This window comes from Colobus angolensis, unplaced genomic scaffold (assembly GCF_000951035.1).
Source record: "Colobus angolensis palliatus isolate OR3802 unplaced genomic scaffold, Cang.pa_1.0 Scaffold705, whole genome shotgun sequence".
NCBI lineage: Eukaryota > Metazoa > Chordata > Mammalia > Primates > Cercopithecidae > Colobus > Colobus angolensis.
The window spans coordinates 267,594-284,065 of NW_012120766.1; the positions used below are offsets into that span (position 1 = coordinate 267,594).

The 16,472-nt window shown below is 37.3% G+C and overlaps 1 protein-coding gene across 1 annotated transcript in view; it reads right to left on the bottom strand.

Moving 5' to 3' along the window:
* The window catches only part of SATL1 (spermidine/spermine N1-acetyl transferase-like 1), a 64,268-nt gene extending 48,294 nt beyond the window's left edge, over nucleotides 1-15,974 (bottom strand). The window contains exons 1-2 of the mRNA XM_011927272.1: nucleotides 15,729-15,974; nucleotides 11,997-12,147 (exon numbers count right to left, since the gene is read on the bottom strand). Coding sequence (XP_011782662.1) covers nucleotides 11,997-12,147; nucleotides 15,729-15,974 — 397 coding nt within the window. The remainder of the gene's footprint in view (nucleotides 1-11,996; nucleotides 12,148-15,728) is intronic.
* Between the last annotated feature and the right edge of the window lie 498 nt (nucleotides 15,975-16,472).

Below are 16,472 nucleotides of genomic sequence, written 5' to 3' on the forward strand. Positions count from 1 at the left end.
TTTCTTACCTTGTGCTAGCTTTTGAATTTGTTTGCTCTTGCTTCTCTAGTTCTTTTAATTGTGATGTTAGGGTGTCGATTTTAGATCTTTCCTGCTTTCTCTTGTGGGCATTTAGTGTTATAAATTTCCCTCTACACACTGCTTTAAATGTGTCCCAGAGACTCTGGTATGTTATGTCTTTGTTCTCATTGGTTTCAAAGAACATCTTTTTCTCTGCCTTCATTTTGTTATTTACTCAGTAGTCATTTAGGAGCAGATTGCTCAATTTCCATGCAGTTGTGCAGGTTTGAGTGAGTTTCTTAATCCTGAGTTCTAATTTGATTGCACTGTGGTCTCAGAGACAATTTGTTGTGATTTCTGTTCTTGTACATTTGCTGAGGAGTGCTTTACTTCCAACTGTGTGGTCAGTTTTGGAATAAGTGTGATGTGCTGAGAAGAATGCATATTTTGTTGATTTGGGGTGGAGAGTTCTGTAGATGTCTATTAGGTCAGTTTGGTGCAAAACTGAGTTCAAGTCCTGGATATCTTTATTAACCTTCTGTCTTGTTGATCTGTCTAATGTTGACAGTGGGGTGTTAAAGTCTATCATTATTGTGTAGGGGTGTAAATCTCTTTGTAGGTCTCTAAGGACTTGCTTTATGAATCTGGGTGCTCCTATATTGGTTGCATATATTTTTAGGATAGTTAGCTCTTCTTGTTGAATTGATCCCCTTATCATCATGCAATGGCCTTCTTTGTCTCTTTTGAGCTTTGTTGGTTTAAAGCCTGTTTTATCAGAGACTAAGATTGCAACCCCTGCTTTTTTATTTTTATTTATTTTTTTTTGCTTTCCGTTTGCTTGCTAGATCTTCCTCCATTCCTTTATTTTGAGCCTATGTGTGTCTCTGCATGTGAGATGTGTCTCCTGAATACAGCAAACTGATGGGTCTTGACTCTTTATCCAATTTGCCAGTCTGTGTCTTTTACTTGGACTATTTAGTCCATTTACATTTAAAGTTAATTTTTTTATGGGTGAATTTGATCCTGTCATTATGATGTTAGCTGATTATTTTGCCCATTAGTTGATGTGTTTTTTTCCTAGCTTCAATGGTCTTTATAATTTGGTATGTTTTTGCAGTGGCTGGTACCAGTTCTCCCTTTCCATGTTTAGTGCTTCCTTCAAGAGCTCTTGTAAGGCAGGCCTGGTGGTGACAAAATCTCTCATCATTTGCTTGTCTGTAAAGGATTTTATTTCTCCTTCACTTATGAAGCCTATTTTGGCTGGATATGAAATTCTGGGTTGCAAATTCTTTTCTTTAAGAATATTGAATATAGGCCCCCACTCTCTTCTGGCTTGTAGAGTTTCTGCTGAGAGATCCGCTGTTAGTCTGATGGGCTTCCCTTTGTGGGTAACCCGACCTTTCTCTCTGGCTGCCCTTAACATTTTTTCCTTCATTTCAACCTTGGTGGACCTGACAATTATGTGTCTTGGGGTTGCTCTTCTCAAGGAGTATCTTTGTGGCATTCTCTGTATTTCCTGAATTTGAATGTTGGCAGGCCTTGCTAGGTTGGGGAAGTTCTCCTGGATAACATCCTGAAGAGTGTTTTCCAGCTTGGTTCCATTGTCCCTCTCACTTTCAGTACACCAATCAAATGTAGATTTGGTCTTTTCACCTAGTCCCATATTTCTTGGAGGTTTTGTTCATTTCTTTTTACTCTTTTTTCTCTAAACTTCTCTTCTCACTTCATTTCATTAATTTGGTCTTCAGTCACTGATACCCTTTCTTCCACTTGATCAAATCGGATATTGAATCTTGTTCATGCATCACGTAGTTCTCATGCCATGGTTTTCAGCTCCATCAGGTCACTTAAGGTCTTCTTTATGCTGCTTATTCTAGTTAGTCCTTCATCTAATCTTTTTCCAAGGTTTTTAGCTTCCTTGCGATGGGTTCGAACAGCCTCCTTTAACTCGGAGAAGTTTGTTATTACCGACTTTCTGAAGCCTACTTCTGTCAACTCGTCAAAGTCATTCTCCTTCCAGCTTTGTTCTGTCACTGGCAAGGAGCTGCAATCCTTTGGACGAGAAGGGGCGCTCTGGTTTTTAGAATTTTCAGCTTTTCTACTCTGGTTTCTCCCCATTTTTCTGGTTTTATCTACGTTTGGTCTTTGATGATGGTGACCTACAGATGGAGTTTTGGTGTGGATATCCTTTTTCTTGATGTTGATGCTATTCCTTTCTGTTTTTTAGTTTTCCTTCTAACAGTCAGGTCCCTCAGCTGCAGGTCTGTTGGAGTTTGCTGGAGGTCCACTCCAGATGCTGTTTGCCTGGGTATCACCAGCGAAGGCTGCAAAACAGCAAATATTGCAGCCTGATACTTTCTCTGGAAGCTTTGTCTCAGAGGGGCACCCAGCTGTATGAACTGTCAGTCGGCCCCTACTGGGAGTTGTCTCCAAGTTAGGCTACATGAGGGTCAGGACCCACATGAGGAGGCAGTCTGTCCATTCTCAGAGCTCAAATACCATGCTGGGAGAACCACTGCTCTCTTCAGAGCTGTCAGACAGGGACATTTAAGTTGGCAGAAGTTTCTGCTGCCATTTGTTCAGCTATGCCCTGCCCTTAGAGATGGGGTCTTCAAAGGCAGGTAGACCTTGTTGAGCTGCGGTGGGCTCCACCCAGTTCGAGCTTCCTGGCCTCTTTGTATACCTACTCAAGCCTCAGCAATGGTGGACACCCCTCCCTCAGCCAGGCTTGCCACCTCGCAGTTCAATCTCAGACTAGCAGTGACCAAGGCTCCATGGGTATGGGACCCGCTGAGCTAGGTGCGGGATATAATCTCCTGGTGTGCCATTTGCTAAGACCGTTGGAAAAGCACAGTGTTTAGGTGGCAGTGTCCCGATTTTCCCAGTACAGTCTGTCATGGCTTCCCTTGGCTAGGAAAGGTAAATCGCCTGACCCCTTGCACTTCCCGGGTGAGGGGATGCCCCACCCTGCTTTGGCTCACCCTCTGTGGGCTGTACCCACTGTCTGACCAGTTCCAAGGAGATGAACCAGGTACCTCAGTTGGAAATGCAGAAATCACCTGTCTTCTGCGTTGATCACGCTGGGAACTGCAGACTGGAGCTATTCCTATTTGGCCATCTTGGACCAATCCTCTGAAGTGAATTATTTTATATTATTGCTTTATATTGCCACTTAGAATTTATATAAATCTTTTGCATGAATAAATTATTTTAATGTCTCCTGTTTTATATAATTATCAATTATGATATAGAAAATGTTATATTCACATTGTTTTACATAGAAAATATTAAATTTCTTTCTTTGCATTGTTCAAAAATAAACTGAAAGAAATACACATTTTAGAGTGTTCTTGAAAGAAATAAGTGAATTTTCCACCAAAAAGAAGAACATTTCTTCCCTGCTCAGAATTAAAGCTTCAAAAGCATATGTGAACTCTTAATTAATGAGTGTTTCAATAACATAAAGCATCTACAAATATATATGTATGTGTGTAAGTATATATATATTTGTGTGGGTGTGTGTATAGTGTGTGTATGTTTGTGTGTGTGTATAGTTTTAAGTTTATTGTTAATGGAAACCTTCAAGATATAAGTCTTTAAAAAGAGACATTAAACCTAAAATGAGAAATGTCTGACTCATGAGAAAGGGAAGGTATGAAAGGAGGAGAATTATAACTTTGCAGATTAAATTGAAGGTAGGAGTGAGGCTCTCATTTACTGAACCATTCATTCAAAAAATTTGATTACCTTCTATGTGCCAGGTAGGTATAATGCTAGGCACTAGGGAGACAATAAAATGAATAGACAAATCTTGGTTTTCAAGGGTTTCAGTATTGTTGGAGAGGCAGTCATATATATAGATATAAGTCAATGTAAGTGCTGTGCTAGAGATATGCAGAGGGTGGCAAAGGAGCAACAGAAAGAACATCTATCTCAAAGTAAAGGATCAAGTAAAGCTTCCTGGAAGAAGCTTCCTGTGCTGAGTTTTAAGTGGGAAATATAAGTTATTCATGTTAAATGAGAATGATATGTATTCCAGGTAGTAAAAGAAGCTTTTATGAAAGTCTGGAGATAACATAAAGCAAGGAGGATGCCAGGGGTCTGTAAGGTTTTCAATGCTTAGAGTATGAAGAAAGAGTAGCCACAGATAAAGCTGAAGAGGTAGGCGGTAGCTAGATCTTGAAAGGACTTGGTATGCCATGCTAAAATATTTGGATTTATCCTGAAGGCAACTGAGAATAATCAAAAGAATTTAAAAATAACAGTGACATGATACGTTTTATGTTTTAGAGAGATAACTCATGGAATACTATGCAGCCATAAAAAGGAACAAGATCGTGTCCTTTGCAGGGATATGGATGGAGCTGGGAGCTGTTGTACTCAGCAAACTAATGCAGGAAGAGAAAACCAAAGGCTGCACGTTCTCACTTATAAGTGGGAGCTGAACAATGAGAGCACATGGACATAGCAAGAAACAACACACACTGGGGCCTGTCAGTGGGGGATGGGGGTAGGGAGAGCACCAGAAAGAATAGCTAATGAATGCTGGGCTTAATTCCTGGCTGATGTGTTGATCTGTGAAGCAAATAACCATGACACACGTTTACCTATGTAACAAACCTGCACAGCCTGCACATGTACCCCAGAACTTAAAAGTTGAAGAAAACAAAAACTTCAAATATGTTCTAAGTGATAGTCTTGTGCTGCAGAAGTGAAATGTGAAATGATGGGTGTATTACACTGCCTTACAATTTTTTTGGGAAAATTACAACAGAAACCAATACTTGATTCACTCTCCTTGGTTCTGAGAAGTACTGCATTTAATTATAAATTATATTTTGTTACTTAAAAAATAAAATGCATTCACTTTCATTTAAAAAAGAGCAAGATAAATCTTTTGTGTGTGTGTGAGACAGGGACTCACTTTGTCACCCAGGCTGGAGTGCAGTGGCATGATCTCCGCTCACTACAGCCTTGACCTCCCAGGCTCAAGCAATCCTCCCACCTCAGTCCCCCCACCTGAAGTAGCTGAGACTGTAGGCACTCACCATCGTGCCTGGGTAATTTTTTGTAATTTTCATAGAGATGGGGTTTCACCATGTTGCTCAGGCTGTTCTCAAACTTCTGAGGTCAAGCGTTCCATCTGCCTTGGCCTCAAAAAGTGTTAGGATTACAGGCATGAGCTACTGCACCCAGTCTAGAGAGATAAATCTAATGAAAAAGGGAAAGAGCCAAAACCAGTTAGGAGTTGTTGTTTTTATCTAGGTAAATTATAATGATAATGATGAGTTTCTGAAATAAAGCAGTGGAGGTAGGGAAGAAAAAGGATACAATTCAAGAGTTATTTAGGAGGTAGAAGTGAGGAGAGTTGGTGACCAACTATTAATACATGTGAGGATGAGGGGGATCATAGGGCAGAGGAAGACCTCTGGATTTTGGGCTTTTATGAATAGTTAAGAGTGCAATTTAATGAAACATGGCATATGGGAGAAAGAATAGCTGGGGAGGCAAGATTATTAGTTCAGTTTCAGTCATATAAAATTTTAGGTGTCTTTGAAATTTCCAAGCAGAGATGTTCATTAAGCAGTTGGATATCTACACTGGAGATAGATTTAAGAATATTTTTATAGAGAGTATAGATGAAGACATAGTCACAGTGAGATTACTCAACAAAAAGTACAAAAACTTAGGTCAGAACCCAAATGATAGGGTCCTAAGAAGTCCCAATGTTTACAGACTAAATGGAAGAAGAAGAGTACCTGAAAAAGACTGAAAATATTTGTCTATAGAGGTATGGGGAAAGTCTGGAAGACAGTAATGTCACCGAATCTAAGGGAGCAGAGAGTTTCCAGAAGGGAGTTGTCACCAGTGTCAAAGGCTGCAAATGTTCACAGAAGATCAGGTTGGAAAAGTGCCCGCTGGATTTAGCAACTAGTAAGTTATATATAACCTTGATGTATACAGTTTCCATTTCAGTGGCCTGAAGGGAATGGAATAAAAATGCAGTAGGCTGAGGAGTAGTAAGAAGTGAAGCAGCCCAAGGACATTTTCTTTGGCAGCCTCACAAATATTTTCTTTTGGGAGCTCATAGCAAATAGTAAACTGTACCTGCATCCTCGTTACATGTAATTTCTCCCTGTAGCATTTATTAAAAGATTTTCAGCAAAAATAAGTGAGTGTAAGCAATGAGTGATTATTACTCTTCCAACTGGCTGTGCTATGAAGAAGAGACAAATAGTGATAACTCTCTCCTCTCCCCGTCTCTGTCTGTCTCTCTGTCACTGAAAATACTTGAACATGTTTAAATACTGATGGGAAGGAGCCAATGGAAAAGAAGAGGTTGAGGATTTAGAAAAGAGGGGAATAATCAATGGAAAAGGAACCACAAAGAGGCAGAAAAGGGTGGCATCAGGAACACATATGGAAGAAAGGGATTTGTTAGGATTGGGAAACACCTCTTCCATTGAGATGGGAATGGAAGAGTGAAGGATGAACACCAATGCAGAGTTTATAGGTGGGGGCTGAATGGTAAGGACCAGGGAGTGGAACAGTTCTTATATCATAACCCCAGTTTTACTGCACAAAAATTTTTGTATGGAGTAGTGAAAGTCTGAAATAGCAGGTGAATGTAAAAATTGAAAGAGATGACTAAGATAACGAATTCCTCATGAGACTGACACTAGGGGGCAATGAATATTTCATGCTCTTCATCTCTATTCTTATATCTCATTTCCAATCCATCAGGAAATTCTACAACTTTATCTTCAAAATATACCCCAAGTCCAACCACTTTTCTCCACCTACACTGCCACCACCCTAGTTTGAACCATCACCATCTCTCTTTGATTACTGTAATAGCTTTTCCCACTCCATTCCACCCCACCCCTACCCCACTCTGGCTTCTTTCAAGATTTTCTGTCATTCATTTTCAGCAGTTTAAATTATATACCTACGTATAGAGTTTTTGGTATTTATCCTACTTAGTGTTCTCTGAGATTCCTGGATCTGTGGTTTGGTGTCTGCTATTAACTACAGAAAATTATCAGCCATTATCACTTCAAATATTTATTCTGTTCTTTTCTCTCTTTCTTCTCCTTCTGGTATTCCCATTATGCATATGTCATAGCTTCTTAATTGTCCGACAGTTCTTGGGTATTCTACTTTTTTAAATTCTTTTTTTCTCTTTAAATTTCAGTTTGGGAAGTTTCTACTGAGATATTTTTTAGCTCAGATTCTTTCCTCAGCCATGTTCAGTCTACTAATAAGTGCATCAAAGACATTCTTCACTCCTGTCACAGTGTTTTGATTTATAGCATTTCATTTTGATTCTTTCTTAGGGTTTCCATCTCTCTGCTAACATTACCTATCTATTCCTGTATATTGTCCCGTTTCCATTAAAATCTTTAGCATATTAATCATGCTTATTTTAAATTTCCTGTCTGAAAATTCCAAAGTCTCTGCCACATTTGAGTCTGGTTCTGGTGCTTTGTCTCTTCAGACTGTATTTTCCCTGCCTTTTAGCATGCTTTATAATTTTTTACATGATGTATCAGATAAAAGGAGTGTGAGGTTTTATGTTTATCTGGCTAGGAGTTAGGTGCTTAGTGTTTACTGTAGTTGTGGTGCCAACAGCTATAATTTTCTCTAGTGACCTTGGTTTTATTGCCCTGTTGGGAGTTTTCCTGGAGCCTCCTTAAATAGAGTCTGAGTCTTGCAGCTCTCACAGCTGCGATCCACTATTATTATACTGCAACCCTGTTGATTTGGTAGTAAGGTATTGAAAGTGAGAGAGTGCCCCTAAGAATGTGACTCGGGATTTTATTTATTTATTTATTTTTAAACTCCCAAGCAGGTCCATTCTCAGCTTATAGCAATTTGTCAATCACCATTTAGGTGTTCCTACCAGTTATTGACTCCAGTGGTTTCTGCTCCAGCTAAGTTAATCTGGACTTTTATTTCTCTGCATAACAGGAGCACATTGGTAAGGAAAAAGTTTGACTGAAGTGGGTTCAAGATAGAATAGGGAAGAAATATTGGAAAGAGCATTTCCTTTGAGGAGTTTTGCTGTGAATGGGAGTAGAGAAAAGAAAAATAGCTGAAGGAAGATATGGGGCAAATATTTTTTGTTTGTTTTGGAGATTAAGGAAATCAGAGCATATTTGTTGATGGGAATGATCCAATGGAAAGCCAAAAATTCTAATGCAGGAGAGAAATGAAGAGTTTCTGAAGCAAAGTCCTTAAGTAGGCAAGAAGAAATGAGATGGGAGCCAATGTACAAGTTATTATTATCATTAAAAATATTAGTGTTACTTTTTTACTATTATTCCTTTCAGTACAAATGTTCAAATGATCTTTGGCTTGCCTGATTCATGTGGATCTGTTTCTATTGCTCCATGCAGAATTTTCTAGCCGTTTGCCAACCACCGTCATAATGAGCCTTTCACTTCGATAAATCACAGTTTGGAGGCCAAGATGGAGTCTTAATCCTACCAGAGTCCCTCAACATTTGGGATAAAGTTTTTAAAGGGAGGGGAGCCTAGAATCTATGATAATAGCTAATACTTTTATAGCACCTATGTGCCAAGCACTGTGGTAAATACATACATATATATGTATATATATTTATCATATACATAAATTGGGTACATGTGTATACACAACCTTATTGGGTTATTGTGATAAAAAATGAGTTGATATATATAACTCATCTTATTATCACAGTAACCCACTGAGGTATATGCTCTGTTATTCTCATTTTACAGATGGAGAAACTGAAATACACAGCTAGTAAATGGGGGAGCCAAGAGATATGAACCCAAAGTCTTGGGTTCTGGAGTCTTTATACTTAACTCCACCATATATCTTTTCCTTTTCTGAGCAAGAATTCATTTAAGGCCCTGATGATAATGTCAAGGTTTACTGAGCTTAGTCCAGTCTCTGAAGAGAGGAACACAAGCTTAGTTTCTCATTACAGTGTCCTGAGAAATCTTCATAAATCTCGGAAAGACCCCTCAGATTAATCTCATTTTCTTATGGCTCATTATTTATGAATTTATCTTTGTCCATAAATAGGTAAAGTATAATATGCCTTTTTCAAGATAAAGAATCTGACTTTATTTTACAATAGATTTACGCTATTTCTATGAACACCCCAACCCGCCTTTTAAAAATATTATTTACTACAGTATTACATTCAGAAAAGTATCATAAACGCACAGTTAGATAAATCATCACACAGTGCGTGAGCCCATGTAACTAGTACCTAGATCAAGAACCAGAACATTATTAGCACCCCAGTGTCCCCTTCTTGCCAACTCTCAGTCACTATCCTCCCAAAGGTAACTATTATTAGTTTTTTTATGTTTTTGAACTTAAATCCAAACTATTAGACTGGTATAAAAGTAATTGTGGTTTTTTTCCATTGCTTTTAAAAGCAAAGCCACAATTATGTTTGCATCAATCTAATACTTTTAAATTAACCCCTACTTCCATGAACAATCTATACATTTCTTGCCTGATTTTTTCCAACTCATTCAAGGATGAAAGCTAAATTTGCATCATGTCCTGCTCACCTAAATGACCACATTTTGTTCTGAGCTTTTATTTGAACTACTTTTATGTCATAAAATAATAAATAATAACAGTAGCCACAAGTATGGAGCACCTACTATGTGCCAGGTAAGTGTTTTACTTGTCTAATCCCCATTAAGAACCCTAAGACGGTGATATTATTATTTTAAATTCTACTTTTCAAAACAGGAAACTAAAGTGCAGAGAGATTAGGTAACTTTCCCAAGGCCACACAGTTAGCAAGTGGCAGAATTAAGGTAATCTTTTTCTCCTTTTGAAATACGTTTGGCCATATGTAGATCAGACAAATATATCCTAGTTCATCTAGATGCACTCTTGTTATTGAAAGATTAGTTTTAATGAATTATTTAAGTACACATATCTATTATATCTGATTATACTTTAATTGCAGTCCACACTGAATTCCCCCTTATACAATCAATTCAAAATTTAGAATTCATTGTTAACCTTCTTGAGTTTAACTGTGTCCTGTTTCATGCATCAGATTAACAGGTTGCTAGCTACTGTTCCCAATGTGTAGAATGCAGAATATTTACTTTATATCCCTAGAATTTTTTTCAAAGGCATTTTAGTCGATCCATATTATTGTCCCTTTGATTAACGTGGTTTGTCAGTTAGAATACTTTTGGCTGCAAGTAAGAGAACACCCAACTAAACATATTTTAATCAAAGATTTATTAATAAATCTCACATAACAAGAAGTCTTAGGTTAGGCAGTCCCAGGCTTGATTCATTAGTTCACTGAGGTTATCAAGGACCCTATTTTTCCCCCCATCTTTCCACTCTGGAACCTCCAGTTTATTAGGATGATTTTTCTCAGGGTTGCAAGATGACTGCAGCCATTCCAAGCATCACATCATGACAAAGCTCTATGCAAAGCAGGAAGAAAGGGGGCTGCAAAGGAAGGCTGCCCTTTACTTTTTTAGAGAAGAAACTTTCTGAGAAGCCCCAGCAAACTTCCCCTTATGTCTCATTGGCTAGAATTGTTCCATGTGGCCACTCCTAGCTGTTAGATGGGCTGAGATAACAATAATTAACACTCCCAGCCTCTGTTGGGAGAAAAAAGGTTTTTACTGGGCAATATGTTGTTGGGTAGGTAACCACCATTATGGGCTTCACATAGATAATTTATAGCTAACCTTAATGTCTTAGAAAGGATATAGATGAAGAAAGGCCATATTAACTACACCCATAGTATATTGGATGTGTAAGCTGAAATGTTGCCTTCCTACGACTTGTCAGTCTGATAGTCTTGATGCTACTGTATTTCTGAAGTCTCGCCATATGGTAGGACTTCCTAAGTGTGTCACAGTGAATTTGCTCCATATTGGCTGGAAGTTTCAGGAAAATAGAATTTGGCTTAATAGAAAGAAAGATATTTCTGACAGAGCTGGTTGTTTCCAGAAGGTTTGAAACACATATCACCAAAATGTTTAAGTAGAGTAGAGTGCTTCAGTTTATAATAATAACAATAAAAATTACAATAATGATATATAAATTCTGAATCAAGAGATACTCAGCCTCCTGTCAAAAACCAATGGATTTTTGTAGAGGGAATTCATGTAGAACTTAGATAAAGAATTAGACTCCATCTATGATTTATAACCCTTTGTATCTTATTTCTTACTAAATACCCAAATAATTACTTGTCTGTTACCATAATAAAAATAAATAAACAAAAATGCCTGTTTTCCAAAAACGTGCATGTCTATTTTCATAATATTGTACTAATATTAGGTTAGTGCAAAAGTAATTCCTGTTTTGCCATTAAAAATAATTGCAAAAATCGCCATTACTTTGGCACCAACCTAATAATATTAAGTACATACTTTATTGCTATGGTATTACAAAACAAGGTGATCATTTTTTAAAAATTGAAGTAGAGTTGTTGAGAGCAAACAAATTAAACCAGGTCAAGGTAAGCTGGGTACGTAAAAAATTATCTATATTAACAGGTGGCATGAAGGTTCAACCTGAAACTTCCAAGAAACTGCAATTTTATTAGTGGCAAGAAAGGAAGAAGGGTGAATAAAGTACAATAATAGACAAATTCCAGCAGAAATACTTACATAAAAATAAATATACATGCCAGTAGGTGTGGAGAAGAGTGGATTCTGAGACACACAGGGGCTACAAGGTTAATGATATCTTGTCAAGGTGACTTAGATGGAAAATATATGGCAGATATGATTAGGTGAACTGGCATCCTGACAAATGTGGATCTGAGGAGAAAAAGAGAGAGAATATCCTAATGAAAGCCTGGTATCCCAACTGGATTACATCTGTATTTGCTTCCTTGCCTGACACTTCCTTTTCTGTCTTCTCTTTATTTTTTCCTCCTGAAAACTCTCTTTATTTTTGTTTCTCTCTTTCTGCCCTCTTTCACTTTCATTTCTTTTTCTTACCTTTTCTTCGTCTCTCCTCTTTGCCAATGATACCCAATGATGTCCTCAGATGATTGTTCAGCATTCCTGGTGGCTGTAAGGTCACAGATCTCTGGTTATGAGCAGGGTTGGAAAATGCATTAGTTGCAATACGTTTCAAGCAAAGATTTAACTTTGGCAAATAATAAAACATGAATCTTAGTACAAAGATGAACAAATAGTTCTTGAAAATAATAAATGGCTATGACTAAACTCAAGCAGTATACAACTCATACACAATTCATGCATGTTGCATATACAGGAAGTATAGATATGGGGAACTGACAAGTGTACAACCAAAAAGTTAACTAGTAATTTATACATACTGTAAGGAACAAGTTCAAAATCCATGGTCCCTTATCTCCTATATAAGCCATTCACAATCTCTATCTGCTGATTGCCTCTCATAATTGCAGCAGTCTTTAAATGTAGTTGTCAGGACTGCCTTCTTCTGTCTTATGCTCATGATGATGGATCACATGTTTATACTGATTTGAAGTCTGTTCATCTCTTGGTATTTTCTGACTGTACATTGTGAACAAAGTAAGAAAAATTTTAATTGCCTTATTTCTATAGGTTAAAGATATAAATAATTAAGTATGCTCTAATTAGTGAGGGAATTAATGCTTTGTAGTGTCTAAGGCTAAGGAACTAGACAGTATTACAAGCAAAGGTTCTGTTGTTTAAAATTCACAAACCTGAAATTATGTTTTTTTAAAAAGTGATTATTTTTAGAAGAGATAAATAATTATTTTCTCTTAAAGATAACATGCTTGTCTCCGATCTCTGAGATAACTATGAAAAATTCTGTGGGCCAGTAACTAAAATTTTTACTTGTGTCAATATTAGTAACTGTTTTAGGCTACTTATATTTAACACTATGTTTCTTAGAATATCTAAAGGTTGTACTATATTTCAATCTGCAATGTGTTCAATACAAATGTGTACTTATTTGGTATAATAAAAACCATGTGATCTATGTAAAAGGAAAGATATGGCTAAATAAATAAGTGGTATAATCATACCTGTCTATGAAACAGCATAAAATCTTTGCCAAGCCAAGAAGTACAACTTTTTTTCTAAATATTGGCTATTGAAAACAGATGTGACTTAAATCTCTCTAAACAGCACCATTTGACATACTAATTCTGGTGGGCACTTTTGGAATGTTGGGTAGTTGGATGTTCAGTGGAGCATTCTGGCCCATTGAACTTGTTTCCATATTTAAAGATGTAAGTGAAACTTTTAAAGTACTCTACTATGTTTTTACCTAACAACTGCGTGCCCTTTCACTCCTTTTAGCAATATGTTTATGTAGTAGAATCAGTGTGTCATATTTTATATTAGGAAAAATATGCTTTTGGATTCTATGTACCTAATCTCATCAAAGAAATTTCCCCTTCTTGCCTATCACCTCCATCCCCAAACATACTTGGATGCTCAGAGACCTGGGATTCAGACAATCTGAACTCTGACTCCATGGAATCTCTTCTTTGTGTTTAGCCTGGAGGAAGGTTAAAATAGTTTTCCTTCACTTGGAATTGCAGTTTCTGTGCGTGTTTATAGGTCCTGTGATTTGACTCGTAAGAAACGTTCTTACTGAGTTTCAGACTTTAGAAAGCTTTTTCTCAGTTCAGATTGTGGAGGAGATACTGCAGCCATATCCTGGGCAAAATGACTCTCCATGGTTTTCTTGGAATTGTCAAAACATCACTAAGAGTTGGGACTATCTGGGTGCAGTGGCATGTGCCTGTAATCCCAGCTACTCAGGAGGCTGAGATGGGAAGGTCTCTTGAGCTCAGAAGTTCAAGACCAGCCTGGACAACACAGTGAGACCCAATATCTTCAAAATATGAAATAATAATAATAAAAGAGCCAAGTGTGGTGGAGCACAGCTATAATTCCAGGTATCTGGGGGGCTGAGGTGGGAGGATCACTTGAGTCTGGGAGGTAGATGCTGCATGAGCCGTGATTGCACCATTGCAATCCAGCCTGGGTGATGGAGCTAGGCCCTGTCTCAAAAAAAAAAAAAAAAGACAGAGAGAGAGAGAGATGTGGCTGAGGTGCCTGCTACCCTAGTGGCCTACTAGTAGGGTGACTATTTAATCTATCTGTCTAAATTAGTGCACATTGGGAGTGGAGAGAACATTATTAATAATTATTCTGGGACAACAGGCATAAACTGGAAACGTCCTAGCAACCCAGTATTTATGTTGACCCTATCTTTGGGTACTGTGCATCTTGTCAAATTTACTAATTATGGTTATTTTTAAGTCTGTTTTTCTCTTGTATATTGTAAGCTATTTAAAAGCGTAGATCTTTGTTTTATCCATGATTACGTATTAAATGCCTGGAATAGTACTTGGCACATACTAGGTACCCAATAAATCTTGTTAAATGAGTGAAATATTATTGTATAATAGGCCATTTTTTGTGATTCATTCCTAGGCTAAACGAGAAATATACTCCTGTGAAAGTCCTTTTCCAGGAAGAAATCTATGAGTATGAATAAAATATATTTGAAAAATAAACCTTGACCTCCAATAAATGACAGTGTGTTACATATTAAAAGCCACGTCCTTTTAAGTAGAGTAGCCCACCTATTTGAAGCTGGTAGATGCATTTTCTCAGAGAATCCTAGACAATCATAGCTATGAAAGATTATAATAATCACCTAACCAATCTTTTCATGTCAGCTATGACAGGATGCCTTAATATAGTAGTCCCCCTTATTTGCAGTTTCACTTTCTGTTGTTTCAGTTACCTGTGGTACCACGATCTGAGAATACTACATATGGTAAGATATTTTGTAAGAGACCACATTCACATAACTTTTATTACAGCATATTCTTATAATTACTCTATTTTTGCCACTTGTTATTCTTGTTAATCTCTTACTATGTCCAATTTATAAATTAATAGGATGACTACAGCCAATGATAATTTATTGTCCATTTAAAAATAATTAAGAGTGTAATTAGGTTATTGGTAACACAAAGAAAGGATAAATGCTTGAAGTGATGGACACCCCATTTACCCTGATATGATGAATATGCATTGCATGCCTGTATCAGAATAGCTCATGTACCCTATAAATACATACAGCTACTATGTGCCCACAAAAATTAAAAATAAAAAATAAACTTTATCATATGTATGTAGGTATAGGAAAAATCATAGTGCATATAGGGTTCAGTACTATCTGCAATTTCAAGTATCCACTAGGAGTCCTGGAATGTATAACCTGTGAGTAAGTAGGGACTACTGTGTATTGGAATAACACATACTAGGAGTATCTTACTTAGGATCTGACATTTACTCTTTGATGGGGTAACCTGATAACAATTCTGCAGAAGGTAATGAGGCACTCTCTAAAGACACTATATGAACAATCCTTGCCAGTAGTCACACCTATTGGGGAAAATCATATTCTCCCTCTCCATAAATGCATCGACATTTCTATGTGATGTATGCCATCTCAGTTTTCAGTATATGTCTCAGAGAACCACATTCACATTATTTGGCAGAGTCTCAAGGTTTTATAAAAACACTAGAAGTTCATATATGAGTCATTTTTTTCTATAAAATAGAGGAGGACAATCTGGAATCATGGGAAAGATGGGGGCAGGTAGATTTTGCTGGCAGTCTTTTCTCATCTTCTCATGTTTTTTCTTGCCTTTGCTACAGAGTGGCCAAGTTAGTCTGTTAACCTACATTCATTGCTGTAGGAGTAGGTGGGGGGAAACACTCAGATTGCAAGTATGGAACTGGGAGCCTAGGCAGCTTTGACTTCTTCAGAGCAGTGATAGAACTAGTGTAGCCAAAGCGAATACAGGCAAAATGCCGATAATTTAAAAAAGAGTCTTGAGACAGCCATTGTGGATGAGCCTTATTGTTTTTCATTATACGTGCCACATCTTCATTACCTAATGATTGGGAAATCTTGACAGCCTTCTGCATGCTGACTCAGTGTGTTCAAACCTGTAGGCTTTAGAGTGTTTGCTCAAGTGGAAAATGGGACAACATAAAACTCTTGACATCCTTAAGGAGAAGTGTCATGGATGAGTAACAGTGAAATGTTTGACTCATTCAAGGGAGACCATTTGTTTTTTCCTGATATGTGAGCTTTTTCTATTTCTCTCTATATAGATGTCCAAATTTCAGAAGTCAGTGGAAAAATTATTGGTACATGGGTACCAAATGTGACCAACTCTAGAGTACTCTGGATCTGATTTTAGTAGCAGCATTGCCTGGAATACGACTGGCTTTAATAGTTAGTGTAACAATCCAGACTATTTGCTACTGTAAAAAGAAGTCAAAGAAGAATATAGCTGACCACTAGTAAGAAATTTCTAAATACCTTGAGAATGATGGCAAATCTCTTGTGAGATCAGCAAATGAATCCAGAAATCATGAATATAATTTGTCATGCATATTACATACAGGTGGTATGTTCTC